The following is a 27,849-nucleotide window of genomic DNA, read 5'->3' on the forward strand; positions in this document are numbered from 1 at the left end:
CCAGGAACACCTCACCAGGTTAGAGAAGTCAGACCTCAGCCAGGAACACCTCACCAGGTTAGAGAAGTCAGACCTCAGAACACCTCACCAGGTTAGAGAAGTCAGACCTCAGCCAGGAACACCTCACCAGGTTAGAGAAGTCAGGCCTCAGCCAGGAACACCTCACCAGGTTAGAGAAGTCAGGCCTCAGAACACCTCACCAGGTTAGAGAAGTCAGACCTCAGAACACCTCACCAGGTTAGAGAAGTCAGGCCTCAGCCAGGAACACCTCACCAGGTTAGAGAAGACAGGCCTCAGAGGAACACCTCACCAGGTTACCTCACCAGGTTAGAGAAGTCACCTCAGAACACCTCACCAGGTTAGAGAAGTCAGACCTCAGAACACCTCACCAGGTTAGAGAAGTCAGACCTCAGAACACCTCACCAGGTTAGAGAAGTCAGACCTCAGAACACCTCACCAGGTTAGAGAAGTCAGGCCTCAGAACACCTCACCAGGTTAGAGAAGTCAGACCTCAGAACACCTCACCAGGTTAGAGGAACACCTCACCAGGTTAGTCAGGCCTCAGCCAGGAACACCTCACCAGGTTAGAGAAGTCAGGCCTCAGCCAGGAACAGCCTCACCAGGTTAGAGTCAGACCTCAGTCAGGAACCTCACCAGGTTAACAGACCTCAGCCAGGAACACCTCACCAGGTTAGAAGTCAGACCTCAGAACACCTCACCAGGTTAGAGAAGTCAGACCACACCTCAGAAGAGAAGTCACCTCAGACAGGAACACCTCACCAGGTTAGAGAAGTCAGACCTCAGAGGAACACCTCACCAGGTTAGAGAAGTCAGACCTCAGAACACCTCACCAGGTTAGAGAAGTCAGAGGAACACCTCAGGTTAACAGACCTCACCACCAGGTTAGAGAAGTCAGTCAGACACTCAGAACAGACCTCACACCAGGTTAGAGAAGTCAGACCTCAGAACACCTCACCAGGTTAGAGAAGTCAGACCTCAGAACACCTCACCAGGTTAGAGAAGTCAGGCCTCAGACAGGAACACCTCACCAGGTTAGAGAAGTCAGGCACCTCACCAGGTTAGAGAAGTCAGACCTCAGAACACCTCACCAGGTTAGAGAAGTCAGGCCTCAGCCAGGAACACCTCACCAGGTTAGAGAAGTCAGACCTCAGAACACCTCACCAGGTTAGAGAAGTCAGACCTCAGAACACCTCACCAGGTTAGAGAAGTCAGACCTCAGAACACCTCACCAGGTTAGAGAAGTCAGACCTCAGCCAGGAACACCTCACCAGGTTAGAGAAGTCAGACCTCAGAACACCTCACCAGGTTAGAGAAGTCAGGCCTCAGCCAGGAACACCTCACCAGGTTAGAGAAGTCAGACCTCAGCCAGGAACACCTCACCAGGTTAGAGAAGTCAGACCTCAGAACACCTCACCAGGTTAGAGAAGTCACCAGGTTAGAGAAGTCAGGCCTCAGCCAGGAACACCTCACCAGGTTAGAGAAGTCAGGCCTCAGCACCTCAGGTTAACAGACCTCAGCCAGGTTCACCAGAAGTCAGGCCTCAGCCACCAGGTTAGAACAGACCTCAGCCAGGAACACCTCACCAGGTTAGAAGTCAGACCTCAGAACACCTCACCAGGTTAGAGAAGTCAGGCCCTCAGCCAGGTTAACACCTCACCAGGTTAGAGAAGTCAGGCCTCAGCACAGGTTAACACCTCAGAACACCTCAGGTTAGAGAAGTCAGACCTCAGACAGGAACACCTCACCAGGTTAGAGAAGTCAGACCTCAGAACACCTCACCAGGTTAGAGAAGTCAGACCTCAGCCAGGAACACCTCACCAGGTTAGAGAAGTCAGGCCTCAGACAGGAACACCTCACCAGGTTAGAGAAGGCAGACCTCAGCCAGGAACACCTCACCAGGTTAGAGAAGTCAGACCTCAGAACACCTCACCAGGTTAGAGAAGTCAGGCCTCAGCCAGGAACACCTCACCAGGTTAGAGAAGTCAGGCCTCAGTCAGGCACTCAGCAGGTTAGAGAAGTCAGGAACACCTCACCAGGTTAGAGAAGTCAGGCCTCAGAACACCTCACCAGGTTAGAGAAGTCAGGCCTCAGAACACCTCACCAGGTTAGAGAAGTCAGGCCTCAGATCACCTCACCAGGTTAGAGAAGTCAGGCCTCAGCCAGGAACACCTCACCAGGTTAGAGAAGTCAGACCTCAGACAGGAACACCTCACCAGGTTAGAGAAGTCAGACCTCAGCCAGGAACACCTCACCAGGTTAGAGAAGTCAGACCTCAGCCAGGAACACCTCACCAGGTTAGAGAAGTCAGACCTCAGCCAGGAACACCTCACCAGGTTAGAGAAGTCAGGCCTCAGCCAGGAACACCTCACCAGTTTAGAGAAGTCAGACCTCAGCCAGGAACACCTCACCAGGTTAGAGAAGTCAGACCTCAGCCAGGAACACCTCACCAGGTTAGAGAAGTCAGGCCTCAGCCAGAACACCTCACCAGGTTAGAGAAGTCACCTCAGCCAGGTCACCAGAGAAAGTCAGACCTCAGAACACCTCACCAGGTTAGAGAAGTCAGACCTCAGCCAGGTTAACACCTTCACCAGGTTAGAGAAGTCAGACCTCAGAACACCTCACCAGGTTAGAGAAGTCAGGCCTCAGCCAGGAACACCTCACCAGGTTAGAGAAGTCAGACCTCAGAACACCTCACCAGGTTAGAGAAGTCAGGCCTCAGCCAGGAACACCTCACCAGGTTAGAGAAGTCAGACCTCAGAACACCTCACCAGGTTAGAGTCAGGCCTCAGGCACCTCAGACAGGAACACCTCACCAGGTTAGAGAAGTCAGACCTCAGCCAGGAACACCTCACCAGGTTAGAGAAGTCAGACCTCAGCCAGGAACACCTCACCAGGTTAGAGAAGTCAGACCTCAGCCAGGAACACCTCACCAGGTTAGAGAAGTCAGACCTCAGCCAGGAACACCTCACCAGGTTAGAGAAGTCAGACCTCAGAACACCTCACCAGGTTAGAGAAGTCAGGCCTCAGCCAGGAACACCTCACCAGGTTAGAGAAGTCAGGCCTCAGCCAGGAACACCTCACCAGGTTAGAGAAGTCAGGCCTCAGAACACCTCACCAGGTTAGAGAAGTCAGACCTCAGCCAGGAATACCTCACCAGGTTAGAGAAGTCAGACCTCAGCCAGGAACACCTCACCAGGTTAGAGAAGTCAGGCCTCAGCCAGGAACACCTCACCAGGTTAGAGAAGTCAGACCTCAGCCAGGAACACCTCACCAGGTTAGAGAAGTCAGACCTCAGAACACCTCACCAGGTTAGAGAAGTCAGACCTCAGCCAGGAACACCTCACCAGGTTAGAGAAGTCAGACCTCAGCCAGGAACACCTCACCAGGTTAGAGAAGTCAGACCTCAGAACACCTCACCAGGTTAGAGAAGTCAGACCTCAGAACACCTCACCAGGTTAGAGAAGTCAGAAGCCAGACACCTCAGGTTAACACCTCACCAGGTTCACCAGGTTAGAAGTCAGACCTCAGCCAGGAACACCTCACCAGGTTAGAGAAGTCAGGCCTCAGCCAGGAACACCTCACCAGGTTAGAGAAGTCAGACCTCAGCCAGGAACACCTCACCAGGTTAGAGAAGTCAGACCTCAGCCACCCTCAGCCAGGAACACCTCACCAGGTTAGAGAAGTCAGACCTCAGCCAGGAACACCTCACCAGGTTAGAGAAGTCAGACCTCAGCCAGGAACACCTCACCAGGTTAGAGAAGTCAGACCTCAGAACACCTCACCAGGTTAGAGAAGTCAGACCTCAGACACCTCACCAGGTTAGAGAAGTCAGACCTCAGACACCTCACCAGGTTAGAGAAGTCAGACCTCAGCCAGGAACACCTCACCAGGTTAGAGAAGTCAGACCTCAGCCAGGAACACCTCACCAGGTTAGAGAAGTCAGACCTCAGCCAGGAACACCTCACCAGGTTAGAGAAGTCAGACCTCAGAACACCTCACCAGGTTAGAGAAGTCAGACCTCAGAACACCTCACCAGGTTAGAGAAGTCAGACCTCAGAACACCTCACCAGGTTAGAGAAGTCAGACCTCAGAACACCTCACCAGGTTAGAGAAGTCAGACCTCAGCCAGGAACACCTCACCAGGTTAGAGAAGTCAGACCTCAGCCAGGAACACCTCACCAGGTTAGAGAAGTCAGACCTCAGAACACCTCACCAGGTTAGAGAAGTCAGACCTCAGCCAGGAACACCTCACCAGGTTAGAGAAGTCAGACCTCAGCCAGGAACACCTCACCAGGTTAGAGAAGTCAGACCTCAGCCAGGAACACCTCACCAGGTTAGAGAAGTCAGGCCTCAGCCAGGAACACCTCACCAGGTTAGAGAAGTCAGACCTCAGAACACCTCACCAGGTTAGAGAAGTCAGGCCTCAGCCAGGAACACCTCACCAGGTTAGAGAAGTCAGACCTCAGAACACCTCACCAGGTTAGAGAAGTCAGACCTCAGCCAGGAACACCTCACCAGGTTAGAGAAGTCAGGCCTCAGAACACCTCACCAGGATAGAGAAGTCAGACCTCAGCCAGGAACACCTCACCAGGTTAGAGAAGTCAGACCTCAGAACACCTCACCAGGTTAGAGAAGTCAGACCTCAGAACACCTCACCAGGTTAGATAAGGCAGACCTCAGCCAGGAACACCTCACCAGGTTAGAGAAGGCAGACCTCAGCCAGGAACACCTCACCAGGTTAGAGAAGTCAGACCTCAGAACACCTCACCAGGTTAGAGAAGTCAGACCTCAGCCAGGAACACCTCACCAGGTTAGAGAAGTCAGACCTCAGCCAGGAACACCTCACCAGGTTAGAGAAATCAGGCCTCAGCCAGGAACACCTCACCAGGTTAGAGAAGTCAGACCTCAGCCAGGAACACCTCACCAGGTTAGAGAAGTCAGGCCTCAGCCAGGAACACCTCACCAGGTTAGAGAAGTCAGACCTCAGAACACCTCACCAGGTTAGAGTCAGACCTCAGACACCTCAGCCAGGAACACCTCACCAGGTTAGAGAAGTCAGACCTCAGCCAGGAACACCTCACCAGGTTAGAGAAGTCAGACCTCAGAACACCTCACCAGGTTAGAGAAGTCAGACCTCAGAACACCTCACCAGGTTAGAGAAGTCAGACCTCAGAACACCTCACCAGGTTAGAGAAGTCAGACCTCAGAACACCTCACCAGGTTAGAGAAGTCAGACCTCAGAACACCTCACCAGGTTAGAGAAGTCAGACCTCAGAACACCTCACCAGGTTAGAGAAGTCAGACCTCAGAACACCTCACCAGGTTAGAGAAGTCAGACCTCAGAACACCTCACCAGGTTAGAGAAGTCAGACCTCAGCCAGGAACACCTCACCAGGTTAGAGAAGTCAGACCTCAGAACACCTCACCAGGTTAGAGAAGGCAGACCTCAGCCAGGAACACCTCACCAGGTTAGAGAAGTCAGACCTCAGCCAGGAACACTTCACCAGGTTAGAGAAGGCAGACCTCAGCCAGGAACACCTCACCAGGTTAGAGAAGTCAGACCTCAGCCAGGAACACCTCACCAGGTTAGAGAAGGCAGACCTCAGCCAGGAACACCTCACCAGGTTAGAGAAGTCAGGCCTCAGCCAGGAACACCTCACCAGGTTAGAGAAGTCAGGCCTCAGCCAGGAACACCTCACCAGGTTAGAGAAGTCAGACCTCAGAACACCTCACCAGGTTAGAGAAGTTAGACCTCAGCCAGGAACACCTCACCAGGTTAGAGAAGTCAGACCTCAGAACACCTCACCAGGTTAGAGAAGTCAGACCTCAGAACACCTCACCAGGTTAGAGAAGTCAGACCTCAGAACACCTCACCAGGTTAGAGAAGTCAGACCTCAGCCAGGAACACCTCACCAGGTTAGAGAAGTCAGACCTCAGAACACCTCACCAGGTTAGAGAAGTCAGACCTCAGAACACCTCACCAGGTTAGAGAAGTCAGGCCTCAGCCAGGAACACCTCACCAGGTTAGAGAAGTCAGGCCTCAGACAGGAACACCTCACCAGGTTAGAGAAGTCAGACCTCAGAACACCTCACCAGGTTAGAGAAGTCAGACCTCAGCCAGGAACACCTCACCAGGTTAGAGAAGTCAGACCTCAGAACACCTCACCAGGTTAGAGAAGTCAGACCTCAGAACACCTCACCAGGTTAGAGAAGGCAGACCTCAGCCAGGAACACCTCACCAGGTTAGAGAAGTCAGACCTCAGCCAGGAACACCTCACCAGGTTAGAGAAGTCAGACCTCAGCCAGGAACACCTCACCAGGTTAGAGAAGTCAGACCTCAGAACACCTCACCAGGTTAGAGAAGTCAGACCTCAGAACACCTCACCAGGTTAGAGAAGTCAGACCTCAGAACACCTCACCAGGTTAGAGAAGGCAGACCTCAGCCAGGAACACCTCACCAGGTTAGAGAAGTCAGGCCTCAGCCAGGAACACCTCACCAGGTTAGAGAAGTCAGGCCTCAGCCAGGAACACCTCACCAGGTTAGAGAAGTCAGACCTCAGCCAGGAACACCTCACCAGGTTAGAGAAGTCAGACCTCAGAACACCTCACCAGGTTAGAGAAGTCAGGCCTCAGAACACCTCACCAGGTTAGAGAAGTCAGACCTCAGAACACCTCACCAGGTTAGAGAAGTCAGACCTCAGAACACCTCACCAGGTTAGAGAAGTCAGACCTCAGAACACCTCACCAGGTTAGAGAAGTCAGGCCTCAGCCAGGAACACCTCACCAGGTTAGAGAAGTCAGACCTCAGGCAGGAACACCTCACCAGGTTAGAGAAGTCAGACCTCAGAACACCTCACCAGGTTAGAGAAGTCAGGCCTCAGCCAGGAACACCTCACCAGGTTAGAGAAGTCAGGCCTCAGCCAGGAACACCTCACCAGGTTAGAGAAGTCAGACCTCAGCCAGGAACACCTCACCAGGTTAGAGAAGTCAGACCTCAGAACACCTCACCAGGTTAGAGAAGTCAGGCCTCAGAACACCTCACCAGGTTAGAGAAGTCAGACCTCAGAACACCTCACCAGGTTAGAGAAGTCAGGCCTCAGCCAGGAACACCTCACCAGGTTAGAGAAGTCAGACCTCAGGCAGGAACACCTCACCAGGTTAGAGAAGTCAGACCTCAGAACACCTCACCAGGTTAGAGAAGTCAGGCCTCAGCCAGGAACACCTCACCAGGTTAGAGAAGTCAGACCTCATAACACCTCACCAGGTTAGAGAAGTCAGGCCTCAGCCAGGAACACCTCACCAGGTTAGAGAAGTCAGACCTCAGAACACCTCACCAGGTTAGAGAAGTCAGACCTCAGAACACCTCACCAGGTTAGAGAAGTCAGACCTCAGAACACCTCACCAGGTTAGAGAAGTCAGGCCTCAGAACACCTCACCAGGTTAGAGAAGTCAGACCTCAGCCAGGAACACCTCACCAGGTTAGAGAAGTCAGACCTCAGAACACCTCACCAGGTTAGAGAAGTCAGGCCTCAGAACACCTCACCAGGTTAGAGAAGTCAGACCTCAGAACACCTCACCAGGTTAGAGAAGTCAGGCCTCAGAACACCTCACCAGGTTAGAGAAGTCAGGCCTCAGCCAGGAACACCTCACCAGGTTAGAGAAGTCAGACCTCAGCCAGGAACACCTCACCAGGTTAGAGAAGTCAGGCCTCAGCCAGGAACACCTCACCAGGTTAGAGAAGTCAGACCTCAGAACACCTCACCAGGTTAGACTGTGATATGTGGTTGTCTCACCCAGCTACCTTAAGATGAATGTACTAACTGCAAGTCTCTCTGGATGTGCTAAATGACTAACATGTAAATGTAAAGAAACAGGCAACTGAAGGGTTGTCAGTTCAAATCAAATTTTTCCATCTGTGTGGATTAATCAAGTATTCTCTCTCCTTTTCAGCACAGAGGAGATCATCGACACAGAGGAGGCAGACGACAGGGACTTCCCTGATTGTGAAGGCCTGCTGGGGCTCGTGTCCCCAGAGGGTCTGGAGGGTGTGGACGCTGCTGGCAGGGCCAACTCCCTGGATCAGCTGTATGGCGGTCAGAAGACCCCAACTCGCCGGCCCGTGGCACGCTATGCCAAGTGGCACCATGACGCTAACCGCGAAGCCCGGGAAGGGGAGGACGATAAGATGCTGTCTCCGTCGGAGGAGGATGGGAACTCGTACGGAGCGTACACTCTGCCCTGTCGACGCTCACACTGCCTGTCTGAGGGCCTGACCAATCACCAGGCTGCCTCCTGTAACACCATGCAGGGCCGCAGAGCACAGACCATACAGGTAGGATCACAGTGAAAGACGACACCCCCAGTCTTCACAGTTTTGCTGCCTTAAAATGTCATCTGAAAAAAGCGATCGCAGAAAATTATTCCCCGAATGATCTACACAACCTGCCCCACATTTTCAAAGTTAAAGAACATTTTCTAAATTACTAAGAAATACAGAATAACGATCCCCCCCCCCCCAGTGCATACTGGGAGGAAGCACATTTGGCAGACATTAAATCTGTAAATCATTTTGAAGAGTAACTCTTAGAGTAACATATATCCAGAGTTTTTGTCAAAATTGCTCAAGCTCAGAAATTCTGTTTGGAGACAATGGATATATGTTACTCTAAGAGTTGTGTAAGAGTTGGTAGAATCTTCAAATTGATTCACAGCTATAATGTCTGCCAAAGGTGCTTCCTCCGAGTATGATCTCTGGGGGGGGGTGAAGACACAGGCAATTTCATTTTTGAATTCATTTCAAGTTCTAACTTTCTTTTAATTTGTAGATCTGTAAAAAAAATATAATTATATATTATAATTCTAAATAATAAAATATATTTCATTTTAAGGCTGCGAAATGTGAAGACTGTGCAATGTTTTTGTGGACTTTCACTAGTCACTCTATATACGGTCTATAATAATAATATATATATATAATATAATAATACTATAATACACACGGGACCACATATCAGTGTTATTGTTAATATTATGATCCTATTGCACAGAGCGTACAGGTAGGATTTTACACTGTCAGGGTTGGGGTTCCGTCGATTCAGAACGTAAACCAAATTCCAACTCCAGTTTTCAAATTTTCCTAATTGGAAAAACATTTGGAGTTTGAATTTCACCGAAGCTTCCTGGATTGGAATGGAATCGACCCCCGAGCCCTGACAGATATGGGATTGTGTTGGTTTTTAGTGAGAACTGGGAGCGCAATGTGATGTGGATCAACTCCACATGAAAAAAAAAAAAAAATATATATATATATATATATATATATATATATATATATATATATATATATATATATATATATATATATTTTTTTTAAATAGACAATTTGGTTTACTTACATCTGTTGTTCTGTGTCTCATATGTATCTGTGTGTTTGTGTTTGAGAATGTTTGTTTGTAAGCACTGTGTTTGTGAGTGAATCGATGCATGTGCGTGTCTTTATACGAGTGTGTGTTTGTGAGAGAGTCAACGTGTCTGTGTGTGTATCTGTGTGTTTGTCTGACAGACAGTGTTAGCACAAGCAGCACTAGCAAGAGGTCAGCAACTCAGACCTATGTCTCTCTCTCTCTCTCTCTCTCTCTCTCTCGCTCTCTCTCGCTCTCTCTCGCTCTCTCTCGCTCTCTCTCTCTCGCTCTCTCTCGCTCGCTCTCTCCTCGCTCTCTCTCGCTCTCTCTCGCTCTCTCTCGCTCGCTCTCTCTCGCTCTCTCTCGCTCGCTCTCTCTCGCGCTCTCTCGCTCTCTCTCGCTCTCTCTCGCGCTCTCTCGCTCTCTCGCGCTCTCGCTCTCTCTCGCGCTCTCTCGCTTTATTGGCATGGGAAACATTTAACATTGCCAAAGCAAGAGAGGTAGATAATATACAAAAGTAAAATTTACAGTAAACATTACACATACAGAAGTTTCAAAACAATAAAGACATTACAAATGTCATATTATATATATATATATGTGTGTGTGTGTGTGTGTGTGTGTGTATATGTGTGTATATATATATATATATATGTATGTATATATATATATATATATATATATATATATATATATATATATATATATATATACACAGTGTTGCAACGATGTACAAATGGTTAAGGGTACACAAGGGAAATTAAATAAGCATAAATATGGGTTGTATTTACAATGGTGTTTGTTCTTCACTGGTTGCCCTTTTCTCGTGGCAACAGGTCACAAATCTTGCTGCTGTGATGGCACACTGGAATTTCACCCAGTAGATATGGGAGTTTTTCAAAATTGGATTTGTTTTCGAATTCTTTGTGGATCTGTGTAATCTGAGGGAAATATGCCTCTCTAATATGGTCATACATTGGGCTGGAGGTTAGGAAGTGCAGCTCAGTTTCCACCTCATTATGTGGGCAGTGAGCACATTGCCTGTCTTCTCTTGAGAGCCATGTCTGCCTACGGCGGCCTTTCTCAATAGCAAGGCTGTGCTCACTGAGACTGTATGTAGTCAAAGCTTTCCTTAATTTTGGGTCAGTCACAGTGGTCAGGTATTCTGCCACTGTGTACTCTCTCTTTAGGGCCAACTAGCATTCTAGATTGCTCTGTTTTTTTGTTAATTCCTTCCAATGTGTCAAGTAATTATCTTTTTGTTTTCTCATGATTTGGTTGGGCCTAATTGTGCTGCTGTACTGGGGCTCTGTAGGGCGTGTTTGTGTTTGTGAACAGAGTCCCAGGACCAACTTGCTTAGGGGACACTTCTCCAGGTTCATCTCTCTGTAGGTGATGACTTTGTTATGGAAGGTTTGGGAATCGCTTCCTTTTAGGTGGTTGTAGAATTTAACGGCTCTTGTCTGGATTTTGATCATTAGTGGGTATCGGCCTAATTGCATGCATTATTTGGTGTTCTACGTTGTACATGGAGGATATTTTTGCGGAATCCTGCATGCAGTCTCTCAATTTGGTGTTTGTCCCATTTTGTGAAGTCTTGGTTGGTGAGCGGACCCCAGACCTCACAACCATAAAGGGCAATGTGCTCTATGACTGATTCAAGTATTTTTAGCCAGATCCTATTTGGTATGTTGAATTTTATGTTCCTTTTGATGGCATAGAATGCCCTTCTTGCCTTGTCTCTCAGATCGTTCACAGCTTTGTGGAAGTTACCTGTGGCGCTGATGTTTACTGTCAGGGCCCAGGTCTGGCAGAATCTGTGCAGAAGATCTAGGTGCTGCTGTTGGCCCTCCTTGGTTGGTGACATAAGCACCAGATAATCAGCAAACAGTAGACATTTGACTTCAGATTCTAGTAGGGTGAGGCCGGGTGCTGCAGACTTTTCTAGTGCCCGCGCCAGTTCGTTGATATATATGTTGAAGAGGGTGGGGCTTAAGCTGCATCCCTGTCTCACCCCATGGCCCTGTCTGAAGACGTGTGTGTTTTTTGACAATTTTAACCGCACACTTGTTGTTTGTGTACATGGATTTTATAATGTTATATGTTTTACCCCCAACACCACTTTCCATCAATTTGTATAGCAGAGCCTCATGCCAAATTGAGTCAAAGGCTTTTTTTAAATCAACAAAGCATGAGAAGACTTTGCCTTTGTTTTGGTTTGTTTGGTTGTCAAATAGGGTGTGCAGGGTGAATACATGATCTGTTGTACGGTAATTTGGTAAAAAGCTAATTTGACATTTGCTCAGTACATTGTTTTCATTGAGGAAATGTACAAGTCTGATGTTAATGATAATGCAGAGGATTTTCCAAAGGTTGCTGTTGACGCATATTCCATGGTAGTTATTGGGGTCAAATTTGTCTCCACTTTTATGGATTGGGTTGATCAGTCCTTGGTTCCAAATATTGGGGAAGATGCCAGAGCTAAGGATGATGTTAAAGAGTTTTAGTATTGCCAATTGGAATTTGTTGTCTGTATATTTGATCATTTCATTGAGGATACCTTCAACACCACAGGCCTTTTTGGGTTGGAGGGTTTTTATTTTGTCCTGTAACTCGTTCAAGGTAATTGGAGAATCCAGTGGGTTCTGGTAGTCTTTAATAGTTGATTCTAAGATTTGTATTTGATCATGTATATGTTTTTGCTCTTAGTTCTTTGTAATAGAGCCAAAAACATTGGAGAAGTGGTTTACCCATACATCTCCATTTTGGATAGATAATTCTTTGTGTTGTTGTTTGGTTAGTGTTTTCCAATTTTCCCAGAAGTGTTTAGAGTCTATGCATTCTTCAATTACATTGAGCTGATTTCTGACGTGCTGTTCCTTCTTTTTCCGTAGTGTATTTCTGTATTGTTTTAGTGATTCACAATAGTGAAGGCATAAACTCAGATTTTCCAGGTCTCTATGTTTTTGGACAGGTTTCTCAATTTCTTTCTTAGATTTTTGCATTCTTCATCCAACCATTTGTCATTGTTGTTCATTTTCTTTCTTCTTCTGTTTATTTTTTTTTTAGATTTGATAGGGAAGCTGAGAGGTCAAATATACTGTTTAGATTTGACAGGGAAGCTGAGAGGTCAAATATACTGTTTAGATTTGATAGGGAAGCTGAGAGGTCAAATATACTGTTTAGATTTGATAGGGAAGCTGAGAGGTCAAATATACTGTTTAGATTTGATAGGGAAGCTGAGAGGTCAAATATACTGTTAAGAATTTCTACTGCCAAGTTTACACCTTCACTATTACAGTGGAACGTTTTACCCAGGAAATTGTCTAGCTTGTGAGGGGTGTGTATGTGTTTAAAGTCACCCCCTGTTGTGCTGTCATGAGGCTGTGTGGTGGTGGTGCTGTCATCATGAGGCTGTGTGGTGGTGGTGCTGTCATCATGAGGTTGTGTGGTGGTGGTGCTGTCATCATGAGGTTGTGTGGTGGTGGTGCTGTCATCATGAGGTTGTGTGGTGGTGGTGCTGTCATCATGAGGTTGTGTGGTGGTGGTGCTGTCATCATGAGGTGTGTGGTGGTGGTGGTGCTGTCATCATGAGGCTGTGTGGTGGTGGTGTCATCATGAGGCTGTGTGGTGGTGGTGCTGTCATCATGAGGCTGTGTGGTGGTGGTGCTGTCATCATGAGGCTGTGTGGTGGTGGTGCTGTCATCATGAGGTTGTGTGGTGGTGGTGGTGCTGTCATCATGAGGCTGTGTGGTGGTGGTGCTGTCATCATGAAGCTGTGTGGTGGTGGTGCTGTCATCATGAGGTTGTGTGGTGGTGCTGTCATCATGAGGCTGTGTGGTGGTGGTGCTGTCATCATGAAGCTGTGTGGTGGTGGTGCTGTCATCATGAGGTTGTGTGGTGGTGATGGTGCTGTCATCATGAGGCTGTGTGGTGGTGGTGTCATCATGAGGCTGTGTGGTGGTGGTGTCATCATGAAGCTGTGTGGTGGTGGTGCTGTCATCATGAGGTTGTGTGGTGGTGGTGGTCCTGTCATCATGAGGCTGTGTGGGGCGGGCAGCGCGTGAATGGAGCCGCCAATCGCATGATGTGGTCATGTGACCTGACAGAGTGAGAACAGTTTGGTTGAACCCTCCTTAGATTCCCCATCCAGCCCGTCACCCAGCCTGTCAGCCAGCCAGCCTGTCAAAGAGGAGAGGCCACTGGAGACTTCAGGCGACAGGCTATCATGCTATGTCAGGTTAGGTCAAGCCAATTATTGGCTGTGAATAATTGATGTAATGATGATTATGTAACGCTCTTGGCTAAGGTAGGCTAGGATCAGTATCTGTAGGCTGGGATCAGTATCTGTAGGCTGGGATCAGTATCTGTAGGCTAAGCTAAGGTAGGCTAGGATCAGTATCTGTAGGCTAGGATCAGTATCTGTAGGCTAGGATCAGTATCTGTAGGCTGGGATCAGTATCTGTAGGCTAGGATCAGTATCTGTAGGCTGGGATCAGTATCTGTAGGCTGGGATCAGTATCTGTAGGCTGGGATCAGTATCTGTAGGCTGGGATCAGTATCTGTAGGCTAGGATCAGTATCTGTAGGCTAGGATCAGTATCTGTAGGCTAGGATCAGTATCTGTAGGCTGGGATCAGTATCTGTAGGCTAGGATCAGTATCTGTAGGCTAGGATCAGTATCTGTAGGCTAGGATCAGTATCTGTAGGCTAGGATCAGTATCTGTAGGCTAAGCTAAGGTAGGCTAGGATCAGTATCTGTAGGCTAAGCTAAGGTAGGCTAGGATCAGTATCTGTAGGCTAAGCTAAGGTAGGCTAGGATCAGTATCTGTAGGCTAAGCTAAGGTAGGCTAGGATCAGTATATGTAGGCTAGGATCAATGACCTCAACATGTTTAAGGGCAGGGTTGCAACCTTTACATCTGCGGAGACAGTATGGTCTCTAGGACGGGAGCCTGGCGCTTTACTGTCAGTCTGATGATTACATGTCTGTAGACCAGTAGAATGTCCATAGACGGTGTGTGTCTCACCTCTACCTGTGTGTGTGTCCGTCCGTCCCACCTCTCCCTGTGTGTGTGTGTGTGTGTGTGTGTGTGTGTGTGTTTGTGTCCCACCTCTACCTGTGTGTGTGTGTGTCTCACCTGTGTCTCTGTACGTGTGTGTGCCTGTCCGTCCCACCTCTACCTGTGTGTCTCACCTGTGTGTCTGTCCGTCCCACCTCTACCTGTGTGTCTCACCTGTGTGTCTGTACGTGTGTGTGTCTGTCCGTCCCACCTCTACCTGTGTGTCTCACCTGTGCGTCTGTACGTGTGTGTGTCTGTCCGTCCCACCTCTACCTGTGTGTGTGTGTGTGTGTGTGTGTGTGTGTGACCTGTGTGTCTGTCCGTCCCACCTCTACCTGTGTGTGTGTGTGTGTCTCACCTGTGCGTCTGTACGTGTGTGTTTCCAGGATGTGACAGCCGGAGATGGCAGTGAGTACGAGGACAGTGGCATAGACGGGGTGACGGCTTCGGGGGCGGAGCATCAGTCCCGGCGCTATAAGACCATGTCTATGTCCTTCTCCGTGTGCTCGGCGGCGGGGCGGAGCCTGTTCGCTGGCAGTGACAGCGGAAGCAGCAGTGGGGGAGGAGCCAGTGAGGGGGTCCAGGGGGTCTACGAGAACTTCAGACAGGTGGGTGGTGGTTCTGGTTCACACACACACACACACACACACACACACACACACACACACACACACACACACACACACACACACACACACACACACACACACACACACACACACACACATATACAGTTGAAGTCGGAGGTTTACTTCAGCCAAATACATTTAAACCCAGTTTTTCATCATTCCTGATTTAATCCTAGTAACAATTCCCTGTCTTAGTTCAGTTAGGATCACCACTTTATTTTAAGAATGTGAAATGTCAAAATAATAGTAGAGAGAATGATTTCTTTCAGCTTTTATTTCTTTCATCACATTCCCAGTGGGTCAGAAGTTTACATACAATCAATTAGTACATTTTTACATTTACATTTAAGTCATTTAGCAGACGCTCTTATCCAGAGTATTTGGTAGCATTGCCTTTAAATTGTTTAAATTGGGTCAAACGTTTCAGGTAGCCTTCCACAAGCTTTCCACAATAAGTTGGATGAATTTTTGCCCATTCCTCATGACGGAGCTGGTGTAACTGAGTCAGGTTTGTAGGCCTCCTTTCTCGCATATGCTTTTGCAGTTCTGCCCACACATTTTCTTTTGGATTGAGGTCAGGGCTTTGTGATGGCCAATCCAATACCTTGACTTTGTTGTCCTTAAGCCATTTTGCCACAACTTTGAAAGTATGCTTGGGGTCATTGTCCATTTGGAAGACCCATTTTCGACCAAGTGTTAACTTCCTCACTGATGTCTTGAGATGTTGCTTCAATATATCCACATAATTTTCCTTTGTCATGATATTTTGTGAAGTGCACCAGTATCCCCTGCAGCAAAGCACCCCCACAACATGATGCTGCCACCCCGTGCTTCACGGTTGGGATGGTGTTCTTCAGCTTGCAAGCTTCCCTTTCCTCCAAACATAACGATCGTCATTATGTCCAAACAGTTCTATTTTTGTTTCATCAGACCAGAGGACATTTCTCCAAAAAGTACGATCTTTGTCCCCATGTGCAGTTGCAAACCGCAGTCTGGCTTTTTTTATGGCGGTTTTGGAGCAGTAGCTTCTTCCTTGCTGAGCGGCCTTTCAGGTTATGTCGATATAGGACTCGTTTTACTGTAGATATAGATACAGTTTTGTACCTGTTTCCTCCAGCATCTTCACAAGGTCCTTTGCTGTTGTTCTGTGATTGATTTGTACTTTTCACAAAGTACGTTCGGTATGAAGGCTGCGTGGTCCCATGGTGTTTAAACTTGCGTACTATTGTTTGTACAGATGAACGCAAGGATGAACCAGACTTGTGGAGGTCTCCATTTTTTTCTGAGGTCTGCTGATTTCTTTAGAATTTCCCATGATGTCAAGCAAATAGGCACTGAGTCTGAAGGTATGCCTTGAAATACATCCACAGGTACACCTCCAATTGACTCAAATGATGTCAATATGCCTATCAGAAGCTTCGAAAGCCATGACATAATTGTCTGGAATTTCTAGTTTCATTAGAGCCCGTTTGCGCTGTTCTGTGAAGGGAGTAGTACACAGCGTTGTATGAGATCTTCAGTTACTCTACTCTTTCACCAATCTCTGCAAGATCCCGGACACTTACACCTCCAAGTTGGCGGACATTTCTGGGGGGAACTGCCCTAGCCCTCAACCTCCGATCCAACAGGTCCCAGACGTGCTCAATGGGATTGAGATCCGGGCTCTTTGCTGGCCATGGCAGAACACTGACATTCCACGCATGGAACGAGCAGTATGACTGGTGGCATTGTCATGCTGAAGGGTCATGTCAGGATGAGCCTGCAGGAAGGGTACCACATGTGGGAGGAGGACGTCTTCACCGTAACGCACAGCATTGAGATTGCCTGCAAAGACAACAAGCTCAGTCCGATGATGCTGTGAAACAATGCCTCAGACCATGATGGACCCTCCACCTCCAAATCGATTCCTCTCCAGAGTACAGGCCTCGGTGTAACGCTCATTCCTTTGACGATAAACGTGAATCCGGCCATCACCCCTGGTGAGACAACACCGCGACTCGTCAGTGAAGAGCACTTTTTGCCAGTCCTGTCTGGTCCAGCGATGGTGGGTTTATGCCCATAGGCAATGTTGTTGCCGGTGGTGTCTGGTGAGGACCTGCCTTACAACAGACCTACATGCCCTCAGTCCAGCCTCTCTGACTAATGCGGACAGTCTGAGCACTGATGGAGGGATTGTGCGTTCCTGGTGTAACTCGGGAAGTTGTTGTTGCCGAGTTTCCATTTAGTCTGTTATTCAGTAGTTTATGCTGCAAACAAATTGCTGTTTGTTCAGGGACAATAACGTTTTATTGATTTGAATTTAATGTTATGATCAGGAGTTGGAGATGAGCTCGTGTCAGACAGAGAGTCTGGAGGAGGCGGGGTCAGCCCTGAGTGACGAACAGAGCGTCATGAGCTCAGCCTACCAATCAGATCCCCTGCTCAGCGTTGCCCAGGGAACCGTGAGGAAGGCAGGCCGTCTGGCTGTCAAGAACTTCCTGGTTCACAAGAAGAACAAGAAGGTGGAGTCTGCCACCAGGAGGAAGTGGAAGAGCTACTGGGTCTGCCTCAAAGGTACATACAGTATATACTGTATCTATACACACTGCTATCTAACCATCTACTGTATCTATACACACTGCTATCTAACTATCTACTGTATATATACACACTGCTATCTAACCATCTACTGGGTCTGCCTCAGAGGTACCTACCCTACAGTATATACTGTATCTATTATTATTACTAGTACCTACCCTACAGTAGGTACATACAGTATATACTGTATCTATACACACTGCTATCTAACCATCTACTGTATCTATACACACTGCTATCTAACTATTATTATTACTAGTACCTACCCTACAGTATACAGTATATGCTGTATCTATACACACTGCTATCTCACACTTTACTTGGCATTATCACTCTTATTGTTATTATTACCTTTGTTATTATTGCTATTATTATTACTAGTATTATTATTATTATTATTACTAGTATTATTACTATTATTATTATTACTATTATTACTACTATTATTACTATTATCATTAGTATTATTATTACTATTATTATTATTACTATTACTACTATTATTACTATTATTATTATTACTATTACTACTATTATTACTATTATTATTATTATTATTATTACTAAGATTATTACTATTATTATTACTATTATTATTATTACTATTATTATTATTACTATTATTACTATTATTATTATTACTATTATTATTATTATTATTATTACTAAGATTATTACTATTATTATTACTATTATTATTATTACTATTATTACTATTATTATTATTACTATTATTATTATTACTAAGATTATTACTATTATTATTACTATTATTATTATTACTATTATTACTATTATTATTATTACTATTATTATTATTACTATTATTACTATTACTATTATTATTATTATTACTATTATTATTATTATTATTATGACTATTAGTATTACTATTTATATTATTATTACTGTTGTTGTTGTTATTATTATTACTACTATACCCCGTCACTACTACTACTACTACCACCATACCCTGTTACTACTACTATTACTACTATTATACCCTGTCACTACTACTACTACTATACCCTGTTACTACTACTACTACTATACCCTGTCACTACTACTACTACTATACCCTGTTACTACTACTACTGCTATACCCTGTTACTACTACTACTACTACCATACCCTGTTACTACTACTATTACTACTATTATACCCTGTCACTACTACTACTACTATACCCTGTTACTACTACTACTACTATACCCTGTTACTACTACTACTATACCCTGTTACTACTACTACTACTACCATACCCTGTTACTACTACTACTACTATTCCCTGTTACTACTACTACTATACCCTGTTACTACTACTACTACTACTACTACTATACCATGTCACTACTACTACTACTACTACTACTACTACTACTATTACTACTATTATACCCTGTCACTACTACTACTACTATACCCTGTTACTACTACTACTACTATACCATGTTACTACTACTACTACTACTACTACTATACCCTGTTACTACTACACCCTGTTACTACTACTATACCCTGTTAATACTACTACTACTACTACTACTACCATACCCTGTTACTACTACTATTACTACTATTATACCCTGTCACTACTACTACTACTACTATACCCTGTTACTACTACTACTACTATACCCTGTTACTACTACTACTACTATACCCTGTTACTACTACTACTACTACTATACCCTGTTACTACTACTACTACTACCATACCCTGTTTCTACTACTATTACTATACCCTGTTACTACTTCTACTGCTACTATACCCTGTTACTACTACTGCTACTATACCCTGTTACTACTACTACTACTATACCCTGTCACTACTACTACTACTATACCCTGTTACTACTACTACTGCTATACCCTGTTACTACTACTACTGCTATACCCTGTTACTACTACTACTACTATACCCTGTTACTACTACTACTGCTATACCCTGTTACTACTACTACTATACCCTGTTACTACTACTACTGCTATACCCTGTTACTACTACTACTATACCCTGTTACTACTACTATTACTACTATTATACCCTGTCACTACTATTTCTACTATACCCTGTTACTACTACTACTATACCCTGTTACTACTACTACTATACCCTGTTACTACTACTACTGCTATACCCTGTTACTACTACACCCTGTTACTACTACTACTACTACCATACCCTGTTACTACTACTACTACTATACCCTGTCACTACTACTACTACTATTACTACCATACCCTGTTACTACTACTATTACTACTATTATACCCTGTCACTACTACTACTACTATACCCTGTTACTACTACTACTACTATACCCTGTCACTACTACTACTATACCCTGTTACTACTACTACTATACCCTGTCACTACTACTACTACTATACCCTGTTACTACTACTACTGCTATACCCTGTTACTACTACTACTATACCCTGTTACTACTACTACTACTACTATACCCTGTTACTACTACTACTACTCTACCCTGTCACTACTACTACTACTATTACTACCATACCCTGTTACTACTACTATTACTACTATTATACCCTGTCACTACTACTACTACTATACCCTGTCACTACTACTACTACTATACCCTGTTACTACTACTACTGCTATACCCTGTTACTACTACTACTATACCCTGTTACTACTACTACTACTATACCCTGTCACTACTACTACTACTACTATACCCTGTCACTACTACTACTACTGCTATACCCTGTTACTACTACTACTATACCCTGTTACTACTACTACTACTACCATACCCTGTTACTACTACTACTACTACTATACCCTGTCACTACTACTACTACTATTACTACCATACCCTGTTACTACTACTACTACTACTACTATTCCCTGTTACTACTACTACTATACCCTGTTACTACTACTACTACTACTACTACTATACCATGTCACTACTACTACTACTACTACTACTATACCCTGTCACTACTACTTCTACTACTATACCCTGTCACTACTACTACTACTACACCCTGTCACTACTACTTCTACTACTATACCCTGTCACTACTACTACTACTACTATACCCTGTCACTGCTACTACTACTACTACTACTACTACTACTACGATACCCTGTTACTACTACTACTACTACTACTACTACTATCCCCTGTTACTACTACTATTACTACTACTATACCATGTTACTACTACTGGTACTACTACTATACCCTGTTACTACTACTGGTACTACTACTTTACCCTGTTACTAATTCTATACCATGTTACTACTACTGGTACTACTACTATACCCTGTTACTGCTACTATTACTACTATACCCTGTTACCATTACTACTACTACTATACCCTGTTACCACTACTACTACTACTACTATTACTACTATCCCCTCTTACTACTATTATTACTACTATCCCCTGTTTCTACTATACCCTGTTACTACTACTACTATACCCTGTTACTACTACTACTACTACTACTACGATACCCTGTTACTACTACTACTACTGTACCCTGTTACTACTACTACTACTGTACCCTGTTACTACTACTACTACTACGATACCCTGTTACTACTACTGTACCCTGTTACTACTACTACTACTACTACTGTACCCTGTTACTACTATACCCTGTTACTACTACTACTACTGTACCCTGTTACTACTATACCCTGTTACTACTATACCCTGTTACTACTACTACTATACCCTGTTACTACTGCTACTACTACTATACCCTGTTACTACTACTACTACTACTATACCCTGTTACTACTACTGCTACTGCTATACCCTGTTACTACTACTACTATACCCTGTTACTACTATACCCTGTTACTACTACTACTATACCCTGTTACTACTGCTACTACTACTATACCCTGTTACTACTACTACTACTACTACTACTATACCCTGTTACTACTACTACTGCTACTACTGTACGCTGTTACTACTATACCCTGTTACTACTACTACTACTGTACCCTGTTACTACTATACCCTGTTACTACTACTACTACTGTACCCTGTTACTACTACTACTACTACTGTACCCTGTTACTACTATACCCTGTTACTACTACTACTACTACTATACCCTGTTACTACTACTACTATTATACCCTGTTACTACTACTCTACTACTATTATACCCTGTTACTACTACTATCCTCTGTTACTACTACTACTATACCCTGTTACTACTACTACTACTATGCCCTGTTACTACTACTACTATACCCTGTTACTACTACTACTCTACTACTATTATACCCTGTTACTACTACTACTATACCCTGTTACTACTACTACTCTACTACTATTATACCCTGTTACTACTACTATTATACCCTGTTACTACTACTACTATTATACCCTGTTACTACTACTATCCTCTGTTACTACTACTACTATTATACCCTGTTACTACTACTATCCTCTGTTACTACTACTATACCCTGTTACTACTACTACTATACCCTATATAGCCATACCCCGTTATATTCATACACACAGATGCTTTAAAAGGTATTTCAGCAACACACAGCTTGTATGAGTTTCTGAAGAGGTTTTTAAAATCTAATTTAGTACTGTATTCAGTAAAGTACATTTGTATTTATTCACACCCGTGTATATGTCCTGATACTGCCCGTTATCTCTAACACCTCTTGACTGTATATGTTTCAAATCATATCCTATTCCCTATATAGTGCACTACAGGGCCTGGTCAAAAGTAGTGGACTCTATAGGGAGTTGTGTTCCATCTGGGACTAAATCTAAATATCACAGAGTAGGCCTTAAAACCCACTTGACTGGGTCACGTCAGCGTTCTAGAGTCACGTCAGCGTTCTAGAATCACGTCAGCGTTCTAGAGTCACGTCAGCGTTCTAGAGTCATGTCAGCGTTCTGCCGATGCATGCTCCCTCCTGGAGAATCCAGGCCTGCACTACATACCGTCGGCCACTGGAGAGCAGAATTAAGTTGATTGAAAAAAAATCAAGCTATTATTTATTTGTTGTGTTTTCTGCAGGGAAATGTCTCCTTGTAAGATATTTAAAGGAAGAAAGATATTAGTTTCTAGAAATGGACATCACATTAAAGTGGCACTCCAGTCTCCTTTTCACCTCATTTAACACCTGACTGACTTAATAACAAATGTCACATTTCAATCAAGGTGGGCTAGTTAAGTCTTGACATGGGGGGGGGGGTGCTTTCATCTTTAGTTGTCTACTGCTCCTCTGTTGTTCCTCAGGCAAAGGGGGAGGCGGATGACATCACCACTTCCCATCAGCCCAACTTCTTGAAGTCTGCAGTTGTCCAAAAAATAAATATATATATATTTTCCTCAAAACATTTTATTTTATTTTTTTACCCCTGAGTGTGTACTTTACTGTATTTATACTATCACTTTTCAACAGGAAAGGTTCTAATATCACTGGAGGACATTTCTATTGATATTTATCGAATCAATGCATTTTGCGCTTTGAGACAAATGTTTTAGGAACAAGGGCTATATACTAACATGTGATTGATCAATTGATAGTTTTGAATAACTTCCTTTTTCCCCGTCTTCTCCCAGGATGCACTCTGTTCTTCTACGAGACAGACGGGCGGTCGGGGATCGACCACAACAGTGCTCCTAAACATGCGGTGTGGGCTGAGAACAGTATCGTCCAGGCCGTACCTGAACACCCCAAGAAGGACTTTGTCTTCTGCCTCAGCAACTCTCTAGGAGATGCTTTTCTCTTCCAGGTAGGTGGTGTGTGTGTGTGTGTGTGTGTGTGTGTCCTTGGTCAGGGAGGCTGTGTCACCTCCACAATGACACCTCTCTTGATCTTGAAGGAGTGTGAATAAAAATGCCTCAATTGATCTCAAAATGGTCTGTTTTTCTATCTTAGATGTACAGTGTTCTAATCTGCTTGGTCATTTCTGTCTTCAGAGACCTGGTCTGTGTGATGTTAGTTGAAGAGGTAGAGATACTGTTAGTGTTCAGTAAAGGACTCAATAACCGTATGTTGGCAATGAAAATGCAGCTGTTGGTGTCTATAACCCAGAAGGTTAGCTCTTTGTTGACTCTCTCTGACGACCTCTCCTGTCCATTTAACCCTTGACCTCTGACCCCTGTAGTCCTGCAGCCAGACTGAGCTGGAGAACTGGATCACGGCCATCCACTCGGCGTGCGCGGCGGCCGTTGCCAGGCAGCATCACCGGGAGGACACGGTGCGTCTGTTGAGGGCGGAGATTAAGAAGCTGGAGCAGAAGATCGACATGGACGAGAAGATGAAGAAGATGGGAGACATGCAGCTCAGTGCCGTGACCGATACCAAGAAGAGGAAGACCATACTGGACCAGGTGAGAGAGAGTGTGAGCTCAGTTACCGATACCAAGAAGATGAAGACCATACTGGACCAGGTGAGTGTGTGTGTGAGCTTAGTTACCGATACCAAGAAGAGGAAGACCATACTGGACCAGGTGAGTGTGTGTGTGTGAGCTTAGTTACCGATAACGAGAAGAGGAAGACCATACTGAACCAGGTGTGTGAGCTTAGTTACCGATACCGAGAAGAGGAACACCATACTGGACCAGGTGAGAGAGAGTGTGAGCTTAGTTACCAATACCGAGAAGAGGAAGACCATACTAGACCAGGTGAGAGAGAGTGTGAGCTTAGTTACCGATACCAAGAAGAGGAAGACCATACTGGACCAGGTGAGTGTGTGTGTGTGTGAGCTTAGTTACCGATACCGAGAAGAGGAACACCATACTGGACCAGGTGAGAGAGAGTGTGAGCTTAGTTACCGATAACGAGAAGAGGAAGACCATACTGAACCAGGTGTGTGAGCTTAGTTACCGATACCAAGAAGAGAAAGACCATACTGGACCAGGTGAGAGAGAGTGTGAGCTTAGTTACCGATACCGAGAAGAGGAAGACCATACTAGACCAGGTGAGAGAGAGTGTGAGCTTAGTTACCGATAACGAGAAGAGGAAGACCATACTGAACCAGGTGTGTGAGCTTAGTTACCGATACCAAGAAGAGAAAGACCATACTGGACCAGGTGAGAGAGAGTGTGAGCTTAGTTACCGATACCGAGAAGAGGAAGACCATACTAGACCAGGTGAGAGAGAGTGTGAGCTTAGTTACCGATAACGAGAAGAGGAAGACCATACTGGACCAGGTGTGTGAGCTTAGTTACCAATACCAAGAAGAGGAAGACCATACTGGACCAGGTGAGAGAGAGTGTGAGCTTAGTTACCGATACCGAGAAGAGGAAGACCATACTGGACCAGGTGTGTGAGCTTAGTTACCGATACCAAGAAGAGGAAGACCATACTGGACCAGGTGAGTGTGTGAGCTTAGTTACCGATACCAAGACGAGGAAGACCATACTGGACCAGTTAAAAGTATAGGCTAGCGAATGTGATTTTAATTTTGAAATACAATAGTGTCTTTTTTTGTATAATTTATTAAGCTGACGCAGACAGTTGAAGTCGGAAGTTTACATACACTTAGGTTGGAGTCATTAAAACTAGTTTTTCAACCACTCCACACATTTCTTGTTAACAAACTATAGTTTTGTCAAGTCGGTTAGGACATCTACTTTGTGCATGACACTAGTCATTTTTCCAACAATTGTTTACAGACAGATTATTTCACTTATAATTCACTGTATCACAATTCCAGGGGGTCAGAAGTTTGCATACACTAAGTTGACTGTGCCTTTAAACAGCTTGGAAAATTCCAGAAAATTATGTCATGGCTTTAGAAGCTTCTGATAGGCTAATTGACACCTTTTGAGTCAATTGGAGGTGTACCTGTGGATGTATTTCAAGGTCTACCTTCAAACTCATTGCCTCTTTGCTTGACATCATGGGAAAATCAAAAGAAATCAGCCAAGACCTCAGAAAACAATTGTAGATGGCCACAAGTCTGGTTCATCCTTGGGAGCAATTTTCAAATGCCTGAAAGTACCACATTTATCTGTACAAACAATAGTATGCAAGAATAAACACCATGGGACCACGCAGCCGTCATACCGCTCAGGAAGGAGACGCGTTCTGTCTCATAGAGATGAATGTACTTTGGTGTGAAAAGTGCAACTCAATCCCAGAACAACAGCAAAGGACCTTGTGAAGATGCTGGAGGAAACAGGTACATAAATATCTATATCCACAGTAAAACGAGTCATATTTCGTCATAACCTGAAAGGCCGTTCAGCAAGAAACAAGCAACTGCTCCAAAACCACCATATAAAAGCCAGACTATGTTTTTTGTCCACATGGGGACAAAGACCGTATTTTTTGGAGAAATATCTTGTCTGATGAAACAAAAATATGGCCATAATGACGATCGTTATGTTTGGAGGAAAAAGGGGGAGGCTTGCAAGCCGAAGAACACCATCCCAACCGTGAAGCACGGGGGTGGCAGCATCATGTTGTAGGGGTGCTTTGCTGCAGGAGAGACTGGTGCACTTCACAAAATAGATGGCATCATGAGGGAGGAAATTATGTCGATTTATATTAGAACAACATCTCAAGACATCAGTCAGGAAGTTAAAGCTTGGTCGCAAATGGGTCTTCCAAATGGACATTGACCCCCAAGCATACTTCCAAAGTTGTGGCAAAATGTATTAAAGACAACAAAGTCAAGGTATTGGAGTGGCCATCACAAAGCCCTGACCTCAATCCTATAGACAACTTGTGGGCAGAACTGAAAAAGCGTGTGCGAGCAAGGAGGCCTACAAACCTGACTCAGTTCCACCAGCTCTGTCATGAGGAATGGGCCAAAATTCACCCAACTCATTGTGGGAAGCTTGTGGAAGGCTACCTGAAACATTTGACCCAATTTAAACAATTTAAAGGCAATACCACCAAATACTAATATAATGTCTGTAAACTGATTCTGATCCACTGGGAATGTGATGAAATAAATAAAAGCTGAAATAAATCATTCTGTCTACTATTATTCTGACATTGCACATTCTTAAAATAAAGGGGTGATCCTAACTGACCTAAGACAGGGAATATTTACTTGTATTAAATGTCAGGAATTGTGAAAAACTGAGTTTAAATGTACTTGACTAAGGTGTATGTAAACTTCCTACTTCAACTGAACCTCCCCTTTTCTCTCCTCTATTGTTGCTTCAGGCTAAATTAAATATGTTTTGTCCTTATCTTTATCATTCTAGTGACATGCTTTGAATAATACAGGACTAGAATTAGATGCAGGAGGCTTTCACTTCTCTTCATAAAGATTGAATGGTTATGGGTCTGAATAAATAACTGCTATAGTGTATATCCATCGTGCGGTTCGCTCCTCCTTTCGGTTGGCTGCTGGATTTAACATTCGTCCAATAGTCTACTGGTAGAAGAAATGCAAATTTAAAATGAAATAAATCCAGCAAGCTGTTCACGTCTGTCTTATCCTGCATTCAGGTGTGGGTCTGTTGAGAGACAGAGAGAGAGAGACAGAGAGAGAGAGACAGAGAGAGAGAGACAGAGAGAGAGAGACAGAGAGAGAGAGACAGAGAGAGAGAGACAGAGAGAGAGAGACAGAGAGAGAGAGACAGAGAGAGAGAGACAGGGAGACAGAGAGGGAGACAGAGAGGGAGACAGAGAGAGACAGAGAGAGAGAGACAGAGAGAGAGAGAGAGAGACAGAGAGAGAGAGAGAGAGAGACAGAGAGAGAGAGACAGAGAGACAGAGACAGAGAGACAGAGACAGAGAGAGAGAGACAGAGAGAGAGAGACAGAGAGAGAGACAGAGAGAGAGAGACAGAGAGAGAGAGACAGAGAGAGAGAGACAGAGAGAGAGAGACAGAGAGAGAGAGACAGAGAGAGAGAGACAGAGAGAGATACAGAGAGACAGAGAGAGAGAGACAGACAGAGAGAGAGAGACAGAGAGAGAGAGACAGAGAGAGAGAGACAGAGAGAGAGAGACAGAGAGAGAGAGAGAGAGAGAGAGACAGAGAGAGAGAGACAGAGAGAGAGAGACAGAGAGAGAGAGAGACAGAGAGAGAGAGAGACAGAGAGAGAGAGAGAGAGAGACAGAGAGACAGTGTTATTATGCATAACCCAACTCAGCCGTCTGTCCCCCTCCCTGAGATGGGCCGTCTGTCCCCCTCCCCTCCCTGAGATGGGCCGTCTG

The 27,849-nt window shown here is 45.0% G+C and overlaps 1 protein-coding gene across 1 annotated transcript; it reads left to right on the forward strand.

Moving 5' to 3' along the window:
• Positions 1-7,971: 7,971 nt before the first annotated feature.
• LOC135534378 (rho guanine nucleotide exchange factor TIAM1-like) lies at positions 7,972-27,153 on the forward strand (the record flags this gene model as incomplete). Its single annotated transcript, XM_064961398.1, has 6 exons — positions 7,972-8,353; positions 14,870-15,091; positions 17,428-17,665; positions 23,287-23,459; positions 23,835-24,119; positions 27,139-27,153. Coding segments are annotated over 6 exons (1,315 nt in total), but the record flags the coding sequence as incomplete, so codon positions are not given.
• Between the last annotated feature and the right edge of the window lie 696 nt (positions 27,154-27,849).

This window comes from Oncorhynchus masou, unplaced genomic scaffold (assembly GCF_036934945.1).
Source record: "Oncorhynchus masou masou isolate Uvic2021 unplaced genomic scaffold, UVic_Omas_1.1 unplaced_scaffold_3320, whole genome shotgun sequence".
NCBI classification, from domain to species: domain Eukaryota; kingdom Metazoa; phylum Chordata; class Actinopteri; order Salmoniformes; family Salmonidae; genus Oncorhynchus; species Oncorhynchus masou.